Here is a 19,598-nt window from a genome sequence, read left to right on the forward strand (position 1 = left end):
ACGAGAAAAAAAAAGATGTTCATACCGGGCGTGCAGGTCTTTCCATCAGCCTGAAGATTGATGCCAGTGGGACAAGAACAGCTGAAGGCTTTGGGAGCAGGAGCCAGAAGACAGAGGTGACTACAGCCTCCATTATTCACTGCACACGGGTTGTGGACTACAAGTGGACAAACACAAAAATGCCTCAGCTCAAAAACTGAGCGCATTTGTGGAAGTGATGGGTGAATGAAGCCTCATGAAGCACTTTTGATTTTTTTTTTCTTTGCTTCTCTCGATGGAACTCATTATTTAAAATTGCAATGGAAAATCAATGCGCTGCTCTAACTATTATTCTTAAACCAAGAGCACCCTCTAGTGGAGTAAGAAACAAGTTGTTCATGAGGCTTCTTTAGCACATTTGAACTACGCACGATGAATGGACATATCCGAATTGTGTGAAGGCAACACTCCAAAATCGGCTTGGTTAAAAATAATCCAATTTTGGTAAAAAAATAAAAATACAAAAATAATAAAAGAAAAAGATGGATCTCGCCTTGGTACCAATACACAATTTGGGCCTATTTTCTGGGTTGTTTTGCATGAAAAAATGAAAAACGACAACTTAAAAAAAACAACTCAAAAAATTATACCAAAATAAACATAAACAACCTAAATAGGTTGTTTGACACAAAATTACTCCAAAATTTCGTTATTATGTGGGTTATTTACCATATTTTTCAGACTATAAGACCCAACTTTTTTCTCATGATTCGAGCCCTGCGGCTTATAGTCCAGTGCGGCTAATGTGCTGTTATATTTTTTTTTGCTAGCCACCAGGAGGAAGTCCAACCGTCCCATTGAAAAAGTGTCAAAAATGCAACTTAGCAATCTGCGATAAATGGCCATCAAGAAAAATCTGGCACCTGTTTCCCGGTGTCTCTGGAACATGTGAATATCCATGAGGTTCTCCAGGTTCTCCGCAAGCGTTTGCCGCCCCAAGCCGGTGAGCTTGTTAGCGCTCTGGATGCTCTTGGACTGCCAGTCTGTCCAGTACAGCATGTCTTCATGTACAGTCAGGCCAAATGGGTGAGGCAGCTGACTGCCGATCAGAACCTAGCAAGAACCCAGTAAGAAAAATGAGCTGGATTCAACCAGGATTTTATTTCAACGCGACTCCCAAAAGCGGCCCCTACCTGTCGATCAGAACCGTCAAAGTTGCCGTATTCGATTGTCTTCATGCCGGCGTCGGCCCAGTACAGCCGTTTGGTCTCGTAGTCAATGGCGAGTCCGTTGGGCCACGTCAGATTGGAAGCGATGATGACGATTCGGCTCGAAGAGTCCATCCCGGCGCGCTCGATCTTTGGGTTGGCGCCCCAGTCGGTCCAGTACATGAAACTATGGAGAAAAGACGGAGATTGGAGAAATTCCCTGCAGAAAAGTATCTCTCATAATGAACACTTTGAGCACCAATGACAAAATACGACGTCGGCAGAAGCACAACTGAGGAGCACTATTAACAACAATATTGTTTTTTTTCTTGTTTTTTTGTTAAGGGAATGAAAAAGTTGAGGAATATTAAAAGAAATACCAACTATGATGAGCTAAATTCATTGGCTAGCAGGTTAAAGGGATAATAAACTTATTTAGCTTCTTTTTAACCGCAAAACAATATTGTCAATTGTTAATTTGACAGCTCAGTTTTTTTATTACTGTACAATCAAGTGAATATGTAGAAAACGGTTCACCTTTTTCCACATTTTGAACATGCGAAGTTCACAAGTTGACCTGTGATAGGTCGCTCATCACATCATTTTCAGTCATTAAAGTGTTTTTTTAGAAGAAAAACAATTGTTTCACACTATTAATGTTTCACAGCTAACAATGGCTAATTCAAGATTTGACATTAAATAAATAATTCACTGCCAACCCAGATCAAATAGATCTTAGGTTTTCAGTGGAGTCCAGTAAAAATGGATCTTTGACATCTAAAGTAAAAAATTATAGTAATTATACTATAATCTATAGTATAAAATTTCCCTCAAGCATCTCACCCTCCGACAGGGTCCACGACAATGTCCCTGGGCCGGTCAAGGTTCTCCCAAATGAGTACAGTCCGCATGCTCCCGTCTGCGTTGGAAACTTCAATGCGGTCTGTACCTGAAAAAAAAAAAACATGACTGGATTTCAAAGAGAACAGTCGAATATTTTAATAATAGTTTTGGTTATTACCAGCATCGGTCCAGTAGAGTTTATTGGTCACCCAGTCAATCGCCAAACCTGCCGGACTCTCCAGACTTGTGTCCACCACCACCTGTAATAAAGAAAGTTAAAAAAATATTTTTTTCCTGTTAAATATCCTTATTTTTATGGTACTGTTAAATTATGGAGCGATCTAGTCTTTTATTTGGCTAAAAACGTTAGCAACCAAAATGAAATGGTACTTCTCCGCCTGTAGGTGGCAGTGTCGCACCAGGCAACTTTTTCCTGCCTTTTCCTTCCTTTTACCTCCTGCTTGCTGCCGTTCCACAGGGCTCTGTTGATGGAGTCAGTGGTGACATCGGTCCAGTAGATGTAGCCGTCTCCGGCATCCCAGTCCAGCGCCACGGCGTTGCGCACATCCGCCAGAGGGATGACGTCATCCGACATATCCTCCGTGTCGAAGCTGATTCGTCGGATGTCCGTCCTTCGGGCAAAAAGCAGGAACTTGTCAAGACCTGATTAAAGACCAAAGGTCTTCTGTCAGTCTTCTATTTTTAACAACATTGAAAAAAAAACAAAAACCAATACATTGACATACAGGAAATGTGCAGAACACAAACAATCACCATTGCACAACAATGTGTTTCCTTTTAAATTAATTCCTGCTATATTGCTGATTTTGATGCGAAAATTTGTCAATAGGGGGATAATCGCATCTTCGTTTAGACAAAGTAAGTATTTGTTGATATTTTCTTATTCATGAAATGATATGTCGGTATAGGAATTTTGCATGCATTCACAAATACAAAGCTATGTATATATATATATATATATATATATATATATATATATATATATATATATATATATATATATATATATATATATATATATATATATATGTAAAAAAAATGTAAAATTGTAAAATTTCAATCAATCAATCAAAAACATCGTAAAGCTGCCAGGTAAATCTTACAAAGTGTTAAAAATTAGCTCAAGTTAACTCAGCTCTGTATACTTAATGCGATAGCTGAACTCTGCTAAATTCGAAACCGAATTTAAAAGACCAAAGACAGATAAAAAAGACCTTTTATGTAGTTTACTTTACAAAAAGTTGCTCGAAGGCTCATTAGGAAAAAAAAAATGCAATCGGTAACGATCAGTCATGGAAAATTTTGCATTGAATTAATTTTTAATCACTTGACAACTACCAATAGGACAATTGATCTGATTTACCTTTTTAATTATCGTATTTTCCGCACTATAAGGCGCACCTAAAAGCCTTAATTTTTTTTGAAAAAGCTGATGGTGCGCCTTATAATCAGGTTAATTTTTTTTTTAAAAAGCTGATGGTGCGCCTTATAATCAGGTGCGCCTTATATATGGATCGATATTGAGATTGGTATCCGTAGATGGGGAATAAACTGCTAAAGTAAGCTTTACCTGTTTACAGTTGAACAAGGTTGCTCATATTGACATTGAGTTATTATGCTATTGAGTTTAGAGATATTAATTGAGTTATTATTCTTATTACTTTGAGTATTACTATATTGTGATTGAAAAAGTTTAAAAATATGAGATTAATTGAGGGTGCGCCTTATAATCGGGTGCGCCTTATATATGGGGAAAGTTTGAAAATATGTCATTAATCGAGGGTGCGCCTTATAATCCGGTGCGCCTTATAGTGCGGAAATAGGTACACATTTAAGACACACTCTTTATCAGGAATTCGCGGATGATTAGAAGAGCAGGAGAAGAGAAGAACTCACTGTTGGCACAGTTATTGTGGTCCACTTTCTTAAAGCCGGTAGGACAAGCACACGTGTACGTCTTGTTGCCGGGGAGGCACAGGTGGCTGCATCCTCCATTGTTGGCGCCACAACGGTTCTTGCCTCCTACACAGCACAACAAACAGTCCAACATGCAAGATCTCCTCATCGAATTTTGCATTCACCGGTTGAAGATGAACGAGGTAAACAAAGCGACCCCACCTTCAGGTTGCCTCTGGGGGTGCAAGGTGTGGATGTCCATCGGGAAGTGAAGTTTGTTGCGGATAATCTCTTGGTTCTTGCCGGTGAACTTATTGGCGCTGTTGATGCTTTTGGTGTGCCAGTCGGTCCAGTAGAGGCTGTCCTCAAACACGGTGATGGCAAACGGGTGAGGCAGGCCTAAGGAGGAAAAGACACCCAAAATCCTTTAGGGCGGCGACGTTTTGGATCTAGGGCTACATTCTTTCTTTCTTTCGTTCTTTCTTCTAAATTTAGAATCAGGGTTATTTGTCAAAAACACATTTTTACAATCATCCCAAACGAGGACACTTTGTTGATCATCTACTTGTGCATAAATATTTTTACAGTTTTCTTTCTTTCTTTCTTTCTTTCTTTCTTTCTCTCTCTCTCTCTCTCTTTGTTTCTATCTCTTTCTTTCTTTCTTCTAAATTTAGAATCAGGGTTATTTTTCAAAAACACATTTTTAAAATCATCCCAAAGGAGGACATTTTATGTTGATCATTTACTTGTGCGTGAGATTTTTTACAATTCTTTTTCTTTCTTTCTTTCTCTTTCTTTCTTTCTTTCTTCTAAATTTAGAATCGGTTATTTTCAAAAACACATTTTTAAAATCATCCCAAAGGAGGACACTTTATGTTAATTATTTACATGTGCATAAATATTTTTACAATTCTTTTTCTTTCTTTCGTTCTTTCTTTCTTCTAAATTTAAAATCAGGGTTATTTTTCAAAATCACATTTCTAAAATCATCCCAAAGGAGGACACTTATTGTTGATTATTTACTTGTGCATAAATATTTTTTAAATTCTTTTTCTTTTTTCCTTTCTTTCTTTCAGAATCAGAAACTTTTTTTTGGGGGGTGGGCACTCACAAAGACAATACTTAATGTATACTTGTGTGTTACATTTGTTAATCTGGAACAGTAATACAATTCTGCGTCCAAATGATCAAAACATTTTTTTGAAACATTGTTTTCTGTGCAGTTTTCCTAACAAATCCTGTGATACCCTTTTCCCCTTAGACAAAGCACCAAAAAAATGTGAAAATGAATATGTATGCATATATATATATTTTTTTTGGGGGGGGGGTCAGGTGCAGTTGCATGGCAAGCTGTGTGTTCTCAGATGTTATCTTAACATGCGGGCATGGAATAATAGCCCCTCCCTCTTCCCTCCAGTGAACGACAGAAAGCCATTGAGGCCGAGTTTTGTCATGGTCACCTTCTTCCCTGTCATCAACACGCACTTTTTGTCCCCTCTGCTCTTGTTGTTTCCGGGACAGCTGGAAGAGCAGCTGCAAGCCGACGGGGCATCAAGCGCCACGTCCAGCCATCACACTAATGTCCCCTTTAACCTACATGTGGCACCTCTCGCCGCTCTCACGCCACCGCTCATCACCGCTAGTAGCTCGCTTTGCTTCCAGATGGACATAAATCTGCTTGGATCAAAGAGGAACGAGATGACGGAGCCAAGTACCCCTCAACCAGCGCAAAACATTTTTGGTTGGGCGGGGCCAGAAGACTTGAAGCAGAGGTGTCCAAACTAGGACACGGGGGCCATTTGCTGCCCGCCGTCCACACTTTTTGGGTCCGTGGCAGATGCAAAAATTATAGAAGTCTGAAACCCGCGAAGTAGGGTATCAGTTCCTCGATTTCTATGTACGCGAGTAACCATAAACAATCCTTTTTATTTTGTATTTTTTGCCCATTTTATTTCCTTTCTCCTATTATTTAACATTACATCATCCTTATTAACATGATTGTATATTCATTAAATAACTAATATTACTTAATTTGTTGAGAATTTGTTCTCAGGACTGGTTATCTGCACCAAGACTCCGCTGAGAGAGTACGCAAGTCATCCCGTTGAACTTCACATTTATTTTGGCTCATGTATGGTGTATCATGTAGTATCTGTTGAATAATAAATCAACAACAATCTTAAAATCAGTAAACTAACATATAAACACTTAATCTATGAATTTACTGTATTTTTAGCCGACATTAGCGGGTTAGCGACAACTAACAACAACTACTAACTATAAAGTGCAACCTCTACACAAACGAACACATGAACAGAATAAACACTCATCGCTTACTAAATCTAGGCAGTAGCGTGCGTCATCAACATAAATGATAATAAACTATAAATATGAACTTACTACGTCACCGTAACGAGCCGAATGACGCACAGAGAACGTAAAACAGGAAACGGAAATGCAATGTGACCCGACAAATTAAAAGCATGCATTTCAAAATAAGATTAAAAAAAAAAAAAAACGTCACGAACTCGAACATTTGAAGAATTCTTAACATAGTTATTAATTAATATTACTTAGTTATTTAATGAATACAGTACTGTACTTTTTTTCTTTTTTTTTTTCAATTTTTGCGCATTTTTTTATTTTGAAATATTTTTAATTTTTCCTGGAAAAACCCGCGAAATACTGAGACCGCGAAGTAGGAGGGATCACTGTATTGCCAGTCCCGGGGACTCAACAGTTTTCCCGGCTAAAATGAGCAATGTATGCATAGCGTTAAATTGAATTTGTACATATTTTTTTTGCGCTGTTCAGTTGTTCTTCAGGCGACTTCCCCGAGGATAGGTCGCGTCGCATACGGGCGACGACTCCTTGTAAATCTCCAATAACTTCAGGCGATCCCGTTGACACAACCCCACACAACCGTCGCCTTGTCTTTACCCCCCACCCTAGGGGTCCACAGGTGTGTAGGTTGCTAAAAGATGAAACCACCACACCCGCCCACTGTAAAGCTCCAGGAACTTGGCCCCAATCCAGCAAAAGCACACAAGCGCACACGCACGCAAGGCGACTAAAGGTGTAGGCAGATACTCATTAAGATTCTTTGGCACAGCGGCCCGGGCGGTAGAAGGGAGCAGACAAACACGCACGTCCCATTTGTCCTGTGTGTTGTCTGAGCAAACAGAGGCCCTGGAGAACGGACAGGGCCAATTACAGCCTTTTATCCTCAGAGCACACATCATTAAGGAGCGCTCGCATGGACAATGGCGCGCGCGCGCGCGTACACAAACGCCGAATGACTGGACCCGCTCTCACACACATACTTGAAAAATCTCCACGGAAATAAAAAACAAGTGTAATGGCGTCATCTGACTTCGGCCTGTCAATAGCCTAAATTGAGATAAGCTCGCAAAGGATTACTGAATCACCACTTTTGAAGTGCTTTCTTTGTTCCCTTTTCACTTTTGTACCCGCTAAAATAGCATATAAGCTAGCAGTTATAAACAAGCATCACACTATAGTGTTAAAGGATTCATTTGTAGAAATTTGTTGTTGTTGATCCCTAACTGAGTACAATCTGAGGCGTGCGTTTTCTATAATGAGTTTTTCATGGAAATTATAATAATGAGTAATGAGTTTTTCATGGAAATTTTGAGCTAATTACATGTTGTATCTTAAAATGTGTGTCTGTATATATCAGGTAGCAGAGAAGTAGGCGGAAATATGTAATTAATTGAGAGTGCGCCTTATAATCCGGTGCGCCTTATAATCCGGTGCGCCTTAAAATCCAGTGCGCCTTATAGTGCGGAAAATACGGAAGTAAATAGGTTTTGTCCTCTGTAGTCATGATTTTTCACTAGTCAAATCAATAAAATCGTGCGAGCGAGCGACGGTTCACTCGTCCAAACGGACGTTCACCTTGGTTGATGACAGCTTTACGATTGCGTCCGTCCAGGTCGGCTCTTTCGATGACGTGGTGCTTGGCGTCCACCCAGTACATGCGGTGGCCGGCGTAGTCGATGGTCAGGCCGTTCGGCCAGAACAGGTGAGTGTCGGCGATGACCCGTCGATTGGAGCCGTCCATATTGGCGTACTCGATGCGAGGCGTGTTGCCCCAGTCCGTCCAGTAGATCTTCCTGCGGAAACAAAAACAACAACGGTATCGCCGCATTAGATGGCTTCTTTCAATCCCCGGGACGAGAAAATGAGCTATCTCTCAGGGCGGACATAGACAATGACTTTCAGATGTGTGTAACACTAGCCGACAAACCAGCGAGCGAGCTAGCGCTCCGGCTTGGCATTTTTCTACGGCTTCATCGGGCCTAGCGCTGAAACACACGGTAAAAGTCGGGCAGTCTTAGCCCCTCGCTTCTCGGATGAAATCTTTGCTCCATCCGCGCAGGCGCTTGGCCTGCGGGCACCGCAGCGCTGCCAAAGCCTAATCCCCGCTCTGGAACTACATTACAACTGGGACACATCCAGGGAGGATAGTGTGCACTTTTGAAAGCATCTGCTGTGAATCAGCTAGCGTGTGTGTGTGGAAGGGGGCGGTTGGAGCTCCTACCCTTCTATAGGGTGGAGAGCGATGGCCCGAGGCTTTTCCATGTTCTGCCACAGCAGCACCTTGCGGTGAGTGCCGTCGAGGTTGGCCACCTCGATGCGGGACGTCCCGGAGTCTGTCCAGTACAGTTTGTCGTGGATCCAATCGATAGCTAGCCCACCTGTTTGAGAGAGAGGGAAAAAAACGTTTTCGATTAGTGGTCGCTCGATTAGCGGCAGGGTCGATGTTTGGAAATTTGACGTAGATACGTATCGGCCTTTTTTTTTTTTTTTTAATCCCACTGGCCGATATTAAGAAATCAATGTACCGTATTTTCCGCACTATAAGGCGCACCGGATTATAAGCGCACCCTCAATTAATGACACATTTTAAAAACGTTTTCCATATATAAGGCGCACCGGATTATAAGGCGCATCCTCTATTAATGACATATTTTCAAACTTTTTCAATCACAATATAGTAATACTCAAAGTAATAATAATAACTCAAATAACTCTCAATAGCATAATAACTCAAAGTCAATATGAGCAACCTTGTTCAACTGTAAACAGGTAAAGCTTACTTTATCACTTCTTTCCCCATCTACCAATCACAATCTCAATATTGATCCATATATAAGGCGCATCTGATTATAAGGCGCACCGTCCTCTTTCTTTCTTTTTTTTAAATTAGGGCTTTTAGGTGCACCTTATAGTGTGAAAAATCTGGTAAATGTGATGCCTTTAAGGCTGATTTAACAAGATGTTTTGTGTATCAAAATGCTAAGAAAATAGTTTCTATATTGTTCAATGATTGTTGCGTTTCGATTGATGGTCGCTGCATTGTGGTTCAATAAACATCTTTTATGCATTTCAATGAAGTTCGGTCTTTGCATTATTCCATTTTTTGACGGCAATTTTTACACTTTTACTGCAAATGAACATCGGCTACAAATATCGGTTATCGGCCTCCTCTACTACTAATAAACGGTATCGTATTGGTCCTGAAACACCCATATCGGTCGATCTCTATTTTGAATATAAATAATATTTTGTAAATAGATTTTTTTTCACATAAATTAGCCCGGAATTATGCCACTTACAATATCCTATTTCCAATAATTATTATAAGGGGTCAAGCTAGAGAGATTTTTTTTTTTTTTTTAAAGGGATAGTGTGTAAGATTAAGATTTAGGTGCTGCGTTTACCATTGTCTGTAGCTGTAACAAACATGGCCGCCTCCAGAGAAGTGCCACCCCCCATGTAATATCATCTAATGATAACTAGACCTACGATTATATTTCAAACATACTGATGGTCATTAAGAACACATTCATTTTCAGGTTTTTGAAATTTACAATCATTTAATTGATTAATTTTGAATGAAAAACAGTCAAAAACTCACACACTGTCCCTTTAAGGATCATTTTGTGAGGCGTTAAATATGGGTGTATATTATACGTTTTTGGTCAACAAAAATGACCTTTTTAGCGAAATATCATAAAAGATGGTTGTCGAATATGAAAATTATGAAAAATAGGAATGACTTCATTGAATAGAATAAAAGAGTAAATTGAGAAAATGAGAAACACACGGAATGAAGACGTTCTTGAACGAACGTTCTTGAAAAGTGACGATATCGACTGAGGCTTCACGATACGGCGGCGCCGCCCCACCTGGGCTCTCCAGACCAGTGGAGACCACCTCTTCCACATTGGACCCGTTGAGGTTGGCCTTCATGATGCGGTCCAGCGTCACGTCGGACCAGAACACCAGCTCTTGGCTGTGATGGAAGTCCAGCGCGATGGCGTTCTCCAGGTTGTTGAGCAGCAGCGTGTACTCGGAGCGGTGCGGCAGAACCTGCCGGATATCGATTCGATTGGCGAACAGCAGCACCGGCTCCGGACCTTCCACCATCAGAAGATAAACGAGACCAAGCTGGATGAGAACGGGAATATTTTGCAAAATAAAAAGCGGAACATTCATCGCATCTGACAGTCAAGTCAGGATTTGGGTTTAACTCGGTCTGAAACAAATGAAACAAATCCACTCCAGACCTTCTGAATATTTTGCAGGCCCTGCAGCCAGCAAACGGATACAGAAGAAAATACTTGCTACTAGGTTTGTGGTCAGATCTTGTCAGTTCTTGACTTTTATCACTCAAATTTATTACCCAGCGCCTTGCAGCTCCGTTTGTCAGGCCGCAGTTCGTAGCCTTGAACACACCAGCACTGGAAACCGCCCTCCACGTTCGTACAGCCCTGGCTGCAGTAGCCTTCTTCGGCACACTCGTCCACATCTGCGACGGGCGGTGAAGACGGAAGCAAAACGGGACAGCACCGTAAGACGTCAGCATTAAATAAAAAAAAAAATCACCAAGGGTTCAAAAATCATCGCAGGGTCACGCTAAAGGACGCCGGAAATCATTTTCTGTATGTTTCCAGTCCCGTTTTGTGTTTTTGTAATATCATTACGCGCGCTTACGATCCTTTTAAGTTCAGCACGTTATTAGTTATGAGTTATTTTTAACACCTAATCTCTCAGGTTTCCGGAATGCGTCATGATACACAACGCAGCTAAACAACTGGCCAGTCGGATATCGGATGCGTACACACACCCCACACACACACACACCACACAAAGACACAAATACCCTGGCAGGATCTGCCGTCGTCCATCAGTCGGTATCCGGTGTGACAGGTGCACTGGACCAGTCCTCGGACCATCTGACACTTCTGGGAGCAACCGCCGTTATTCTGGTTGCAGTTGCCGTCACTGGAGCGCGGACCTGGACGGAAACATGAAAGGATCGCAAACACTGCCGACCGACTCGTGGTTACAAATATCCCGACGGCCGCATTCGGGATTGTCATGAGTATTTTTGTTCACTTGGGGATGACGGTACTTCTTTGTTGTGATCAATGACAAATATTCAACCAAAAATAACAATGAGTATTATGACAGTTTTTAGGGTTGATATCCATATAAAACTTAAAGACATAGAAGTATACTTGCAAGGGAGTCACTATAACATCCTTTACCACTAAGTTGACATGTTCCAACTGATTTGTTCTTAATTTGAAAAGAAAACGTGCTGTTTTTTATAAGGCGTTCTATTAGATTTGCTGATAACTGACACATAGTTAAAATCTCAAGCACCCCCTGAAGTCGCGTTCAAGTAACCGCAGACGTAAATTTGGTAATTACTACTGTTACAGATGACTACATAGAATAAACCTACTGCTAATTAATACTGTACATCTGTGCCAGCTTCCCCTAATAGACATTCGTGATAAACTATAAACAAAGAAGGGGGAAAGCCATTCATTTCACTTCATGCATGAGGAGAACGGAGAAGGACTGAACGATTACAATTCTGCTGCATTCTGAAACAGTCCCTCCAAATCCAACTGATTTGTTCTTAATTTGAAAAGAAAATGTGCTGTTTCTACAAAGCATTCTATTAGATTTGCTGATAACTGACACATAACCCTAACCAATCTCAAGCACCCTCTGAAGTCGCATTCAAGTAACCTCCGAGGTACAAGTAGCCCCATTTGGGAATCACAACTGTTACAGATGACTGCAGATGACTACATTAAGAATAAACCTGCTGCTAATGGATACTGTACATCTGTGTCAGGGTCACCTAATAGACATTTGTGAAAAACTATAATTCATTTCTGTTCATGCATGAAGAGAACGGAGAAGGACTGCACGATTACAATTCTGCTGCATTCTGAAACAGTCCCTCCAAATCCTCTCTTTGTATAATCACAATATTTACACTTATTCCAACAGTCTGTGATAAACAGAGCAGTGGCTTAACATTAGCCCATGGGGATTTTTTTGCGCCCCCAGTCCAAGCCACAAGAGAGGACTGCGACTTGTCACCCAGGATTTTTGCAGGGTCTCCAAAACATTATTGTTCAAAATAGAGACATAGCTTTCGCAGAGGAGTCACAATAACAATTCACCAATAAATTGTGTTATGCTCCAATTCATTTGCTCTTAATTTGAAACACGTCACAACATAAAGCATTACTAACTCTTGTGTAGTATTTTGACTATTTTTGGCTCACTTTCTTCCACATCATTCTCGCAGCATTTTATCCAAGGGATGGCACATTGCAAAACTAAGTGGTCGTGTCATGTTGAAATTTGTCATGTTGTCACCATATGGGTGAAATTTCAGCTCTCCCTTGTCTTTTTTCAATGCTTTCCCTTTGATTTGAAATGCCTATGATGTGAAGATCCAAAGATTGGACAAAATACCGCAAAAGGGCTCAATTAAATTGGCAGATAAGCGAAACCCCGTTCAGGTCTCAGATAGTCCCCGAAGTGCCCTCACGTACCCCCATTTTAAGGTCAAACTAGTTTCCGCCCGTGACAAATGCCAACTCACGACACTCGTGGTGCGGAAGCTCATCCGTTCCGTCTTCACAGTCGTTGACCTCATTGCACACCTTCCTCTGACCGATGCAGCGCCCGTTCCCGCATTGGAACTGGTCCGGGGCGCAAGGCGACGTCTCTGCGGGGACACCGACGGAAACCCCGTTTCGTTTTGTGTTGCCATAACACGGCGGCGAATACAGCGAGACTCCTCGGAGATGTTTCCGGCGGGATGACCTATTTTCTTTGTGTTGTACTCTTACGCTTCAATTTTCAAGAAGCGGTGAGGGCAGAATGAAGTTTATCCAGCAAACGTTTAACTTAAAACACCGATAATTCATCGGTCAAGAATTCCAGAAAATTTCACACGGATCTTTTGTAGTCCTTTTTTATTTGCGCTTTGGTTTCAGAATTTTTTCCTCCGAGGGTTAGATAATACGCCAAATGTTTAAAAAAAAAGAGGCACTCGGCCTTGAATGAAAACAAGAGATGACTTTGTTGCGAGTTCCACTGTTGCCATGACTACAACTTAAATTTTGCACTATTTTTAGCTTGCGAAACGATAACGAGCACAATCTCACCGGTTTTCTCGCAGCCCTCTTCGTCACTGTGGTCTGAACAGTCATCTTCGCCATCGCATCGCCATGACAACCGGACACAGCGTCCTGTTCCACAGCGAAACTGGTCTGCTGTGCACATGGACGTAGCTGCAAAACAATTCAAAGAAAAGATAAATCTAAATGGACACCGCGGAAATGTGATTTTTTTTTTCAATAATATGGTCTATGTAGCGTCACTAGTTAAAATACGACACTGATTAATATTACGTTTGTGGAATTTGAATTGAAAACCCAGCTGTTTTTATCAGTCTCGGAGAGCGGCCATTTTTCCACTTTCTGTCGACTGAAAATGACATCACAGTTGCTCTGAGCTCAAGCAAGAACCAATGAAAGTTCACCTGTTTTCCGAGTTTGGTCATGTGACATGAACAAGCTGTGATTGGTGGTTACCTGAGCACCTGTGATGTCATTTCCACTAGACAGCAGCAGGCGAAATAGGAATCCGACAAATTAACTCATTCACTGCCAGAACAGTAAAAACTGATCTTTGTCGTCAGTTTGGCAGTGAATGAATTCAAATATCTACGAATCAGTAGAGTAAGTCTGTTATGTAACGTATTTATTTATCCAGTATATGCAGGCGATGTATTGTCATAAGTAGTATAATTAACTGAGTTGCTGCAGAGCCAGTAAAAATGAATCTTTGACGTCTAAAGCAGTCAATGGCATTGAAAAAAAAGTGACCAAAGCGGGTACTCACTGCAATTCAGCTCATCGGACTGATCGTCGCAGTCGAACTCGCCGTCACACCTCCAGCCCGCGTTGATGCACATCCCGCTGCTGCACATGAACTCAACAGATCTGCACGGCTGGTGGGACGCTGCGCACAAAAATACACGCGATATGCAATTCAGATAAGTTCCACATAAGTACAGTACAGACCTAAATACATAATTGAAAATTCCAATTGAAAAAACAACGCGCATTTCCACGACAATAAATTAATTCGACATAAGAGATTTGTGAGAAGCAAATATCCCGCCATTTGCTTTACGCAACAAGGTGACGTTAAAACCACGGGAATGAATTTTGCCAGCTACAACAGCACATTTGATTAAACCTTGTTTGTTCAAAAGTGATATTAAAAAAACAGCAACTGCGTCAGTTGAGTCACTTATGTCCATTGAACAGTCTTTGGAAAGTAATCAGACGGGTTTAATCAATCTACATGGGGCAGCTAGCGGCTAACATCGCTAGCATCCACTGGTAGCAGCTAACATTAGAGCCACCACTAATTACTGGCAACCGGCGCCTTATTATACAACGTCGACGTAATTAAGTCTTTTTTGAATGCATCTTTAATTGAACAATTGAACTTGATTTTGAGACAACATACCGTATTTCTAAAATTGTAAAGCGCACCGGTGCGCCTCATACAGTGCATAAACCGCAAGTTTTATTTTTTTGGCGACGAAAAAGTAAAATAACAATCATCATGTAAGTTCTTCAATTTTTACCGCTGCATTTCAGTTGTAGATGTATTTTTTTACAATTAAAAATTAATTCATTCATTTAAATTAATTAAAATAAATCAGGAAACTGTTTTTACTGTATATGGACAAAACAATATATTTTAAGGTTTTTTTTTTGTTTGCAATTTGATTGCAAAAATAAAGTTTAGTATTTAAGTGAATCATAATTATATTCTTTTAAAGTCCTGATTCATCTTGGCATTGATCTAAGCAGTCTTTTAATGTAATAAAGACCCCCCCCCCCCCCCCCCCCCCGCCCCCATTCTTCAGACAGTACTTTCCAAATCATCTATATGCTTAATTTCTGATGGAAAAGTTTGACTGACTATTCAGATTGTTTTGTTGACAATCCATCAAGTGGATCCATAAGACAAACCCAGCCAGCACTGTAGCTTCTATTCTATGCGCCTTATACGAAAAGTTTGAAAATAGGCCATTCATCGTAGGTGCGCTTTATAATCCGGTGCACCATATAGTGAGTAAAATACGGTAATCTTGTTGACGTCGGTGATGAGTCAAGTGACCTATTATTTAAAAAAAAAAAAAGTACTAAGGCGTTGATGTTTTTTCAGAAAGCCAAGATTTGAAGTTGGCATTTTCACCGCGTTGTTAGCGTAGCACAAACGCTTGTTGCGGCGGTTAGCTTGAGTTCTCCCTGACAGTGTACACTCAATAAACGGGTAGAAAAACACGGTACTCCAATTACTCAAGGACTGCTTTCACCTTTAAGTCTCAATACTATTGCGCAATCGAGTCAACAGCGAGCCTTTTCCAGATCGTATATCACGACTTGCAATTAAAGATGGAAGAGATCCTCCACCTGGCAGGAGATGAGGGCGGAGGTGGAAAGGCAGATTAAAGACAAATCAAAGCGCCCTAAATCAGGCGTGCGCATTTCTCTGACATGTTTTCTCCTGACAGTGCGTGTCTGTTCTCCTTGAAGAGGGGGGCCAGAGATAAAGAAAACGGAAGGCGGGGCCGAGAAAGCAAAAGAAGACACGCTCGCTGCTTCTGGCCCACCGCTGCGGGCTTATCAGCTGGCTGGGAGAAAACTGAGAAGATCAAAACGGCAGGTGCTTTCCCAAAGAGAGAGAATGATAGAGTAAAACAAAGAGGCTGTGTGAGGCGCAGTTACTTTCGTACACACGCAGTACTCATTAGGGCCCGACCGATTAATCGGCGGGGCCCTAATGAGTTATTGACTTTGTTGTGGCTACTCTTTTGAATATTGTTGAAACATACTCTATAAGTGACTTAAAAGACATTATTACATGTGTAATGTATACATAACTTTATGTAGATGTGAACTCAATTGGAGTTGGTGTTTATTGATCTTATATGGTAAACGCTAGCATGCTAATGCTAGTGGTGATTCCTAGCAATTTAGCATAGGCACATTTGGCTGGTATCGAATAATTTATATATAGAGAGATGAACAATGAGGGGTGTGTTGGGCGCGTGATTGGTCGTTCGACTCTGTGTGCCCTGCGATTGGCTGGCAACCAGTTCAGGGTGTCCATATATATATATATATATATATATATATATATATATATATGTGTATATATATATATTATTAATGATTATTTTCCCCTAAATTAGCCAACAGCAAGTTGCAAATGTGCAAAATCATTGTCAAACATCCTAAACTAAAAAGAAATTTCGAGACAGAAGAATTGTCTGTAAGTGAATGTGTCAGGTACATATAACATTGTGTAGATTAATAAATTATTAATACATTTGTTCATCTGTATTTGTTGACCTTAAATCATAGATGTCGAACTCCGATCGCGAGGGTCGATATCCTGCATGTTTGATGGTTTTCTTTTCTCAACACGCTTGATTTGAATGCTTAAATCTTTTAATAGGCCTGCAGGAGTCTGTCCATAGAAAAATCATAATGTGTAGTTAATAAAAAAGTAAAAACTACAGTCATATTTTGGAGGGTTGCGGTGGATTACTTGATAACTACATAGAATAACTGATAGGAGAAGCCATTTTTAAAAGATTCAATAGTGACACCTGTTTACAGCCAAAAATTGGCATGGCCCTAAAATAAAATAAAAAAATCCTTATCAGTTGGGCCCTCGGACTTGTATGTGTTCACATGAGAAGTGGCAAGACAGGGCGAGAGAGAGAGAGAAAGCGTGAGAGAGCTAGAGCGAGAGAGAGAGAGAGAGAGTTAGTTTTTCCCCAAACAAAGCATCCTTCATGTGTTAGGAGATTCCATGGAATGTTGTGTGGGGACGTCTTATGCCTCAGAGGAATGCCATCTATGTGTGTGTGTGTGTGTGAGAGAGACAATTTTTTTTTGTCATTGCTGAGTGAAAGTATTTAATATTTCAAACATTGTATGCGTTTGAGTGAATGAAGCAGACAGCTGCGTTAAAAAAAACCTGGACATGGGAGCAAAGGAGGAACAGAGAGAAGCGCTCCGGCTGCTGTGACCTTGGTGACGCTCCGATGATGACAGCGAAGCTTGAAGTTATGCTTATCTCGGTGGAGATAAAAACATCAAAAAGAAAGCCAGTGACTCGGTGTGTGTGTATGAGTGAGTTAAACAAAATATTGAATGTTAGGTGTGCTACGTTCAAGTGCAAGTGGAACCCAAAAAGTTTCCGTTACCATAATAACGTCTATGCACTTCTACTAGTCTTAACACGGCATTGTGAATAATATTGTATCTGCGGAATATTAATTAAGCGGTAAAATCCACTTGTTTTAGACCATCACTGCGGGCGGCCATTTTGGCATCACAGTTGCTAGACCAATCACAGCTCATCTCTTTGCTAAGTTTGGTCACGTGACAATCCCAAGCCGAGCCAACCGCGACGGAAATTTCAATCGATAGCAAGTGGGAAAATGGCAGCCGCCTGAGATGCATAAAAACAGGCGGGTTTCGCTTGATTCATATTCCACAAACACAATATCAATCATAAAACTGTGTCAAATGTGTAAATAAATACATACATCCAATAAACAAATGGTAACATTCTTCTTCTGTTGTATTTCTAAAACGGGTCTGTCTCCACTTTTCCTCCTCCTTGTTAGTGACTGGCGTCTATTTAACTTCAAAGAGGAGGGCCTGTTGACTCAACTCTACAAGCAAACAATGTATTATTTTGTAGTCTGTTTAAGGTATTTTTTCTTTAAAAAAACAAAGAAGAGCTTATAACTGATAACAGACTCCATAAGCTTGATAGTTAGCCTTCATTTCTCGAGGCATTTAGTCAGGTGCCGAAATAAATTAGTACCGTTTTATAGTCCTAAAAACGCACGTATGTGAGTAACGATTATCTTACAGCAATCCGACTCGTCCGACCAGTCTCCGCAGTCATCATCTCCATCACAGTGGTAGATGTCCAGGATACAGCGGCCATATGCGCACTGGAACTCTTCAACGCTGCAGGTGGCCGCCATCACATCTGAGGCTGCACGCAAACATACGGTAAACACATGACACTTTCAAAAAAACGTTTCGACTGTCTGAAGTACTTTGAAGTTCCGTTAGAGATGAAATGGAGGATAAGATGACAGAAGATCAAGATGCACAAGGGGTTTGGCATCTGGATTTACTTCTTTTTGATTGTTTCTCCATATGTCTCCTTTTTTCCAACTACCGGTAGTCACTCATTTATATTTGATGTAAAATGTCTGTGAGTATCACGAAAAGCACCATTTATGTCGCATCTAATATTATTGATAGTATTATTAGGAGTAAAAGCGTTAGCATTGATAGCGCATTTTGACATTTTTATGACCCGGAAGACATTGTGTTCAATGATTATTTTTATACCATATCCACCGAATGAAAGAAGAGATTTTCTCCTTTCTGCAGCATAAAAAAAATTTGATTCTGTCTTTTGATGTTTTTTTTTTTTTTTAATGGACAGTAGAGCAAAAGTAGATTGCATAGAATGCAGCTGTTCCTCCCAGTAGATTTGCACACTTTGCTGATCTTATCTTGGGAAATCAACGCCATCTACTGGTGATTGTGCATCATTTAAAACGTTGAAAAAGGTTAAAAAGTAGAAAAATTGGCAAGTATACTCGTCAATTGAACGTTAAAATACCAAAATATCCGTCTGTCCATCAATCCAACTCTCTATACAAACCATAGATCATAGGTGTGGAACTCCAGTCCTAAAGGGCCGGCATCCTGCATGTTTTCCGGTTTTCTTTCCCCAACACACCTGATTCAAATAATTAGCTCATTAGCAAGCTCTGCGGGAGCTTCCAAATGATCCCAATCATTTGAATCAGGTGTTTTTGAGGGAAAAGGTTTGAAAACATGTAGGATACCGGCCCTCGAGGACTGGAGTTCCACACCTGTGCCATAGATCTTAGAAAAAATTCCGTCCACTCATCGATCGATCGATCGATCCATGAAGCATTAAAAACTTTTTTTTTAAATTTGCGAAGTTCTTCTTTGATAGATGGGCTTATAATTGAGATTCGAAGTAGCTATAAATAGCCTTCAGCCGGGCACACGAACTTACGGCAGTTTTCCTCATCGGACCCGTCCTTGCAGTCCGTGTCTCCGTCACAGTACCAGTGCTCAGCAATGCAGCTGCCGTCCGTACAGCGAAACTCCTTGTCTGAACACTTGCGCATGTCTGGAAGGACCC

The 19,598-nt window shown here is 40.7% G+C and overlaps 1 protein-coding gene across 2 annotated transcripts in view; it reads right to left on the reverse strand.

Annotated features, from left to right (window-relative positions):
- lrp4 (low density lipoprotein receptor-related protein 4) overlaps positions 1-19,598 on the reverse strand; it is a 102,438-nt gene that overhangs the window by 14,537 nt on the left and 68,303 nt on the right. The window contains exons 5-22 of one of the 2 annotated variants that reach the window (XM_088412837.1): positions 19,470-19,586; positions 18,273-18,401; positions 14,199-14,318; positions 13,460-13,585; positions 12,892-13,017; positions 11,140-11,274; positions 10,660-10,785; positions 10,163-10,393; positions 8,512-8,668; positions 7,866-8,083; positions 4,170-4,346; positions 3,948-4,073; positions 2,485-2,693; positions 2,209-2,290; positions 2,031-2,136; positions 1,173-1,374; positions 903-1,092; positions 26-157 (exon numbers count right to left, since the gene is read on the reverse strand). In XM_088412837.1, coding sequence (XP_088268963.1) covers positions 26-157; positions 903-1,092; positions 1,173-1,374; positions 2,031-2,136; positions 2,209-2,290; positions 2,485-2,693; positions 3,948-4,073; positions 4,170-4,346; positions 7,866-8,083; positions 8,512-8,668; positions 10,163-10,393; positions 10,660-10,785; positions 11,140-11,274; positions 12,892-13,017; positions 13,460-13,585; positions 14,199-14,318; positions 18,273-18,401; positions 19,470-19,586 — 2,709 coding nt within the window. Of the gene's footprint in view, positions 1-25; positions 158-902; positions 1,093-1,172; positions 1,375-2,030; positions 2,137-2,208; positions 2,291-2,484; positions 2,694-3,947; positions 4,074-4,169; positions 4,347-7,865; positions 8,084-8,511; positions 8,669-10,162; positions 10,394-10,659; positions 10,786-11,139; positions 11,275-12,891; positions 13,018-13,459; positions 13,586-14,198; positions 14,319-18,272; positions 18,402-19,469; positions 19,587-19,598 lie in introns of those variants that run through there. The other variant, XM_088412836.1, reaches the window with a different exon arrangement.

The sequence above is a fragment of the Hippichthys cyanospilos genome, chromosome 4, assembly GCF_059441005.1.
Source record: "Hippichthys cyanospilos isolate Australia breed blue-spotted pipefish chromosome 4, RoL_Hcya_1.0, whole genome shotgun sequence".
NCBI lineage: Eukaryota > Metazoa > Chordata > Actinopteri > Syngnathiformes > Syngnathidae > Hippichthys > Hippichthys cyanospilos.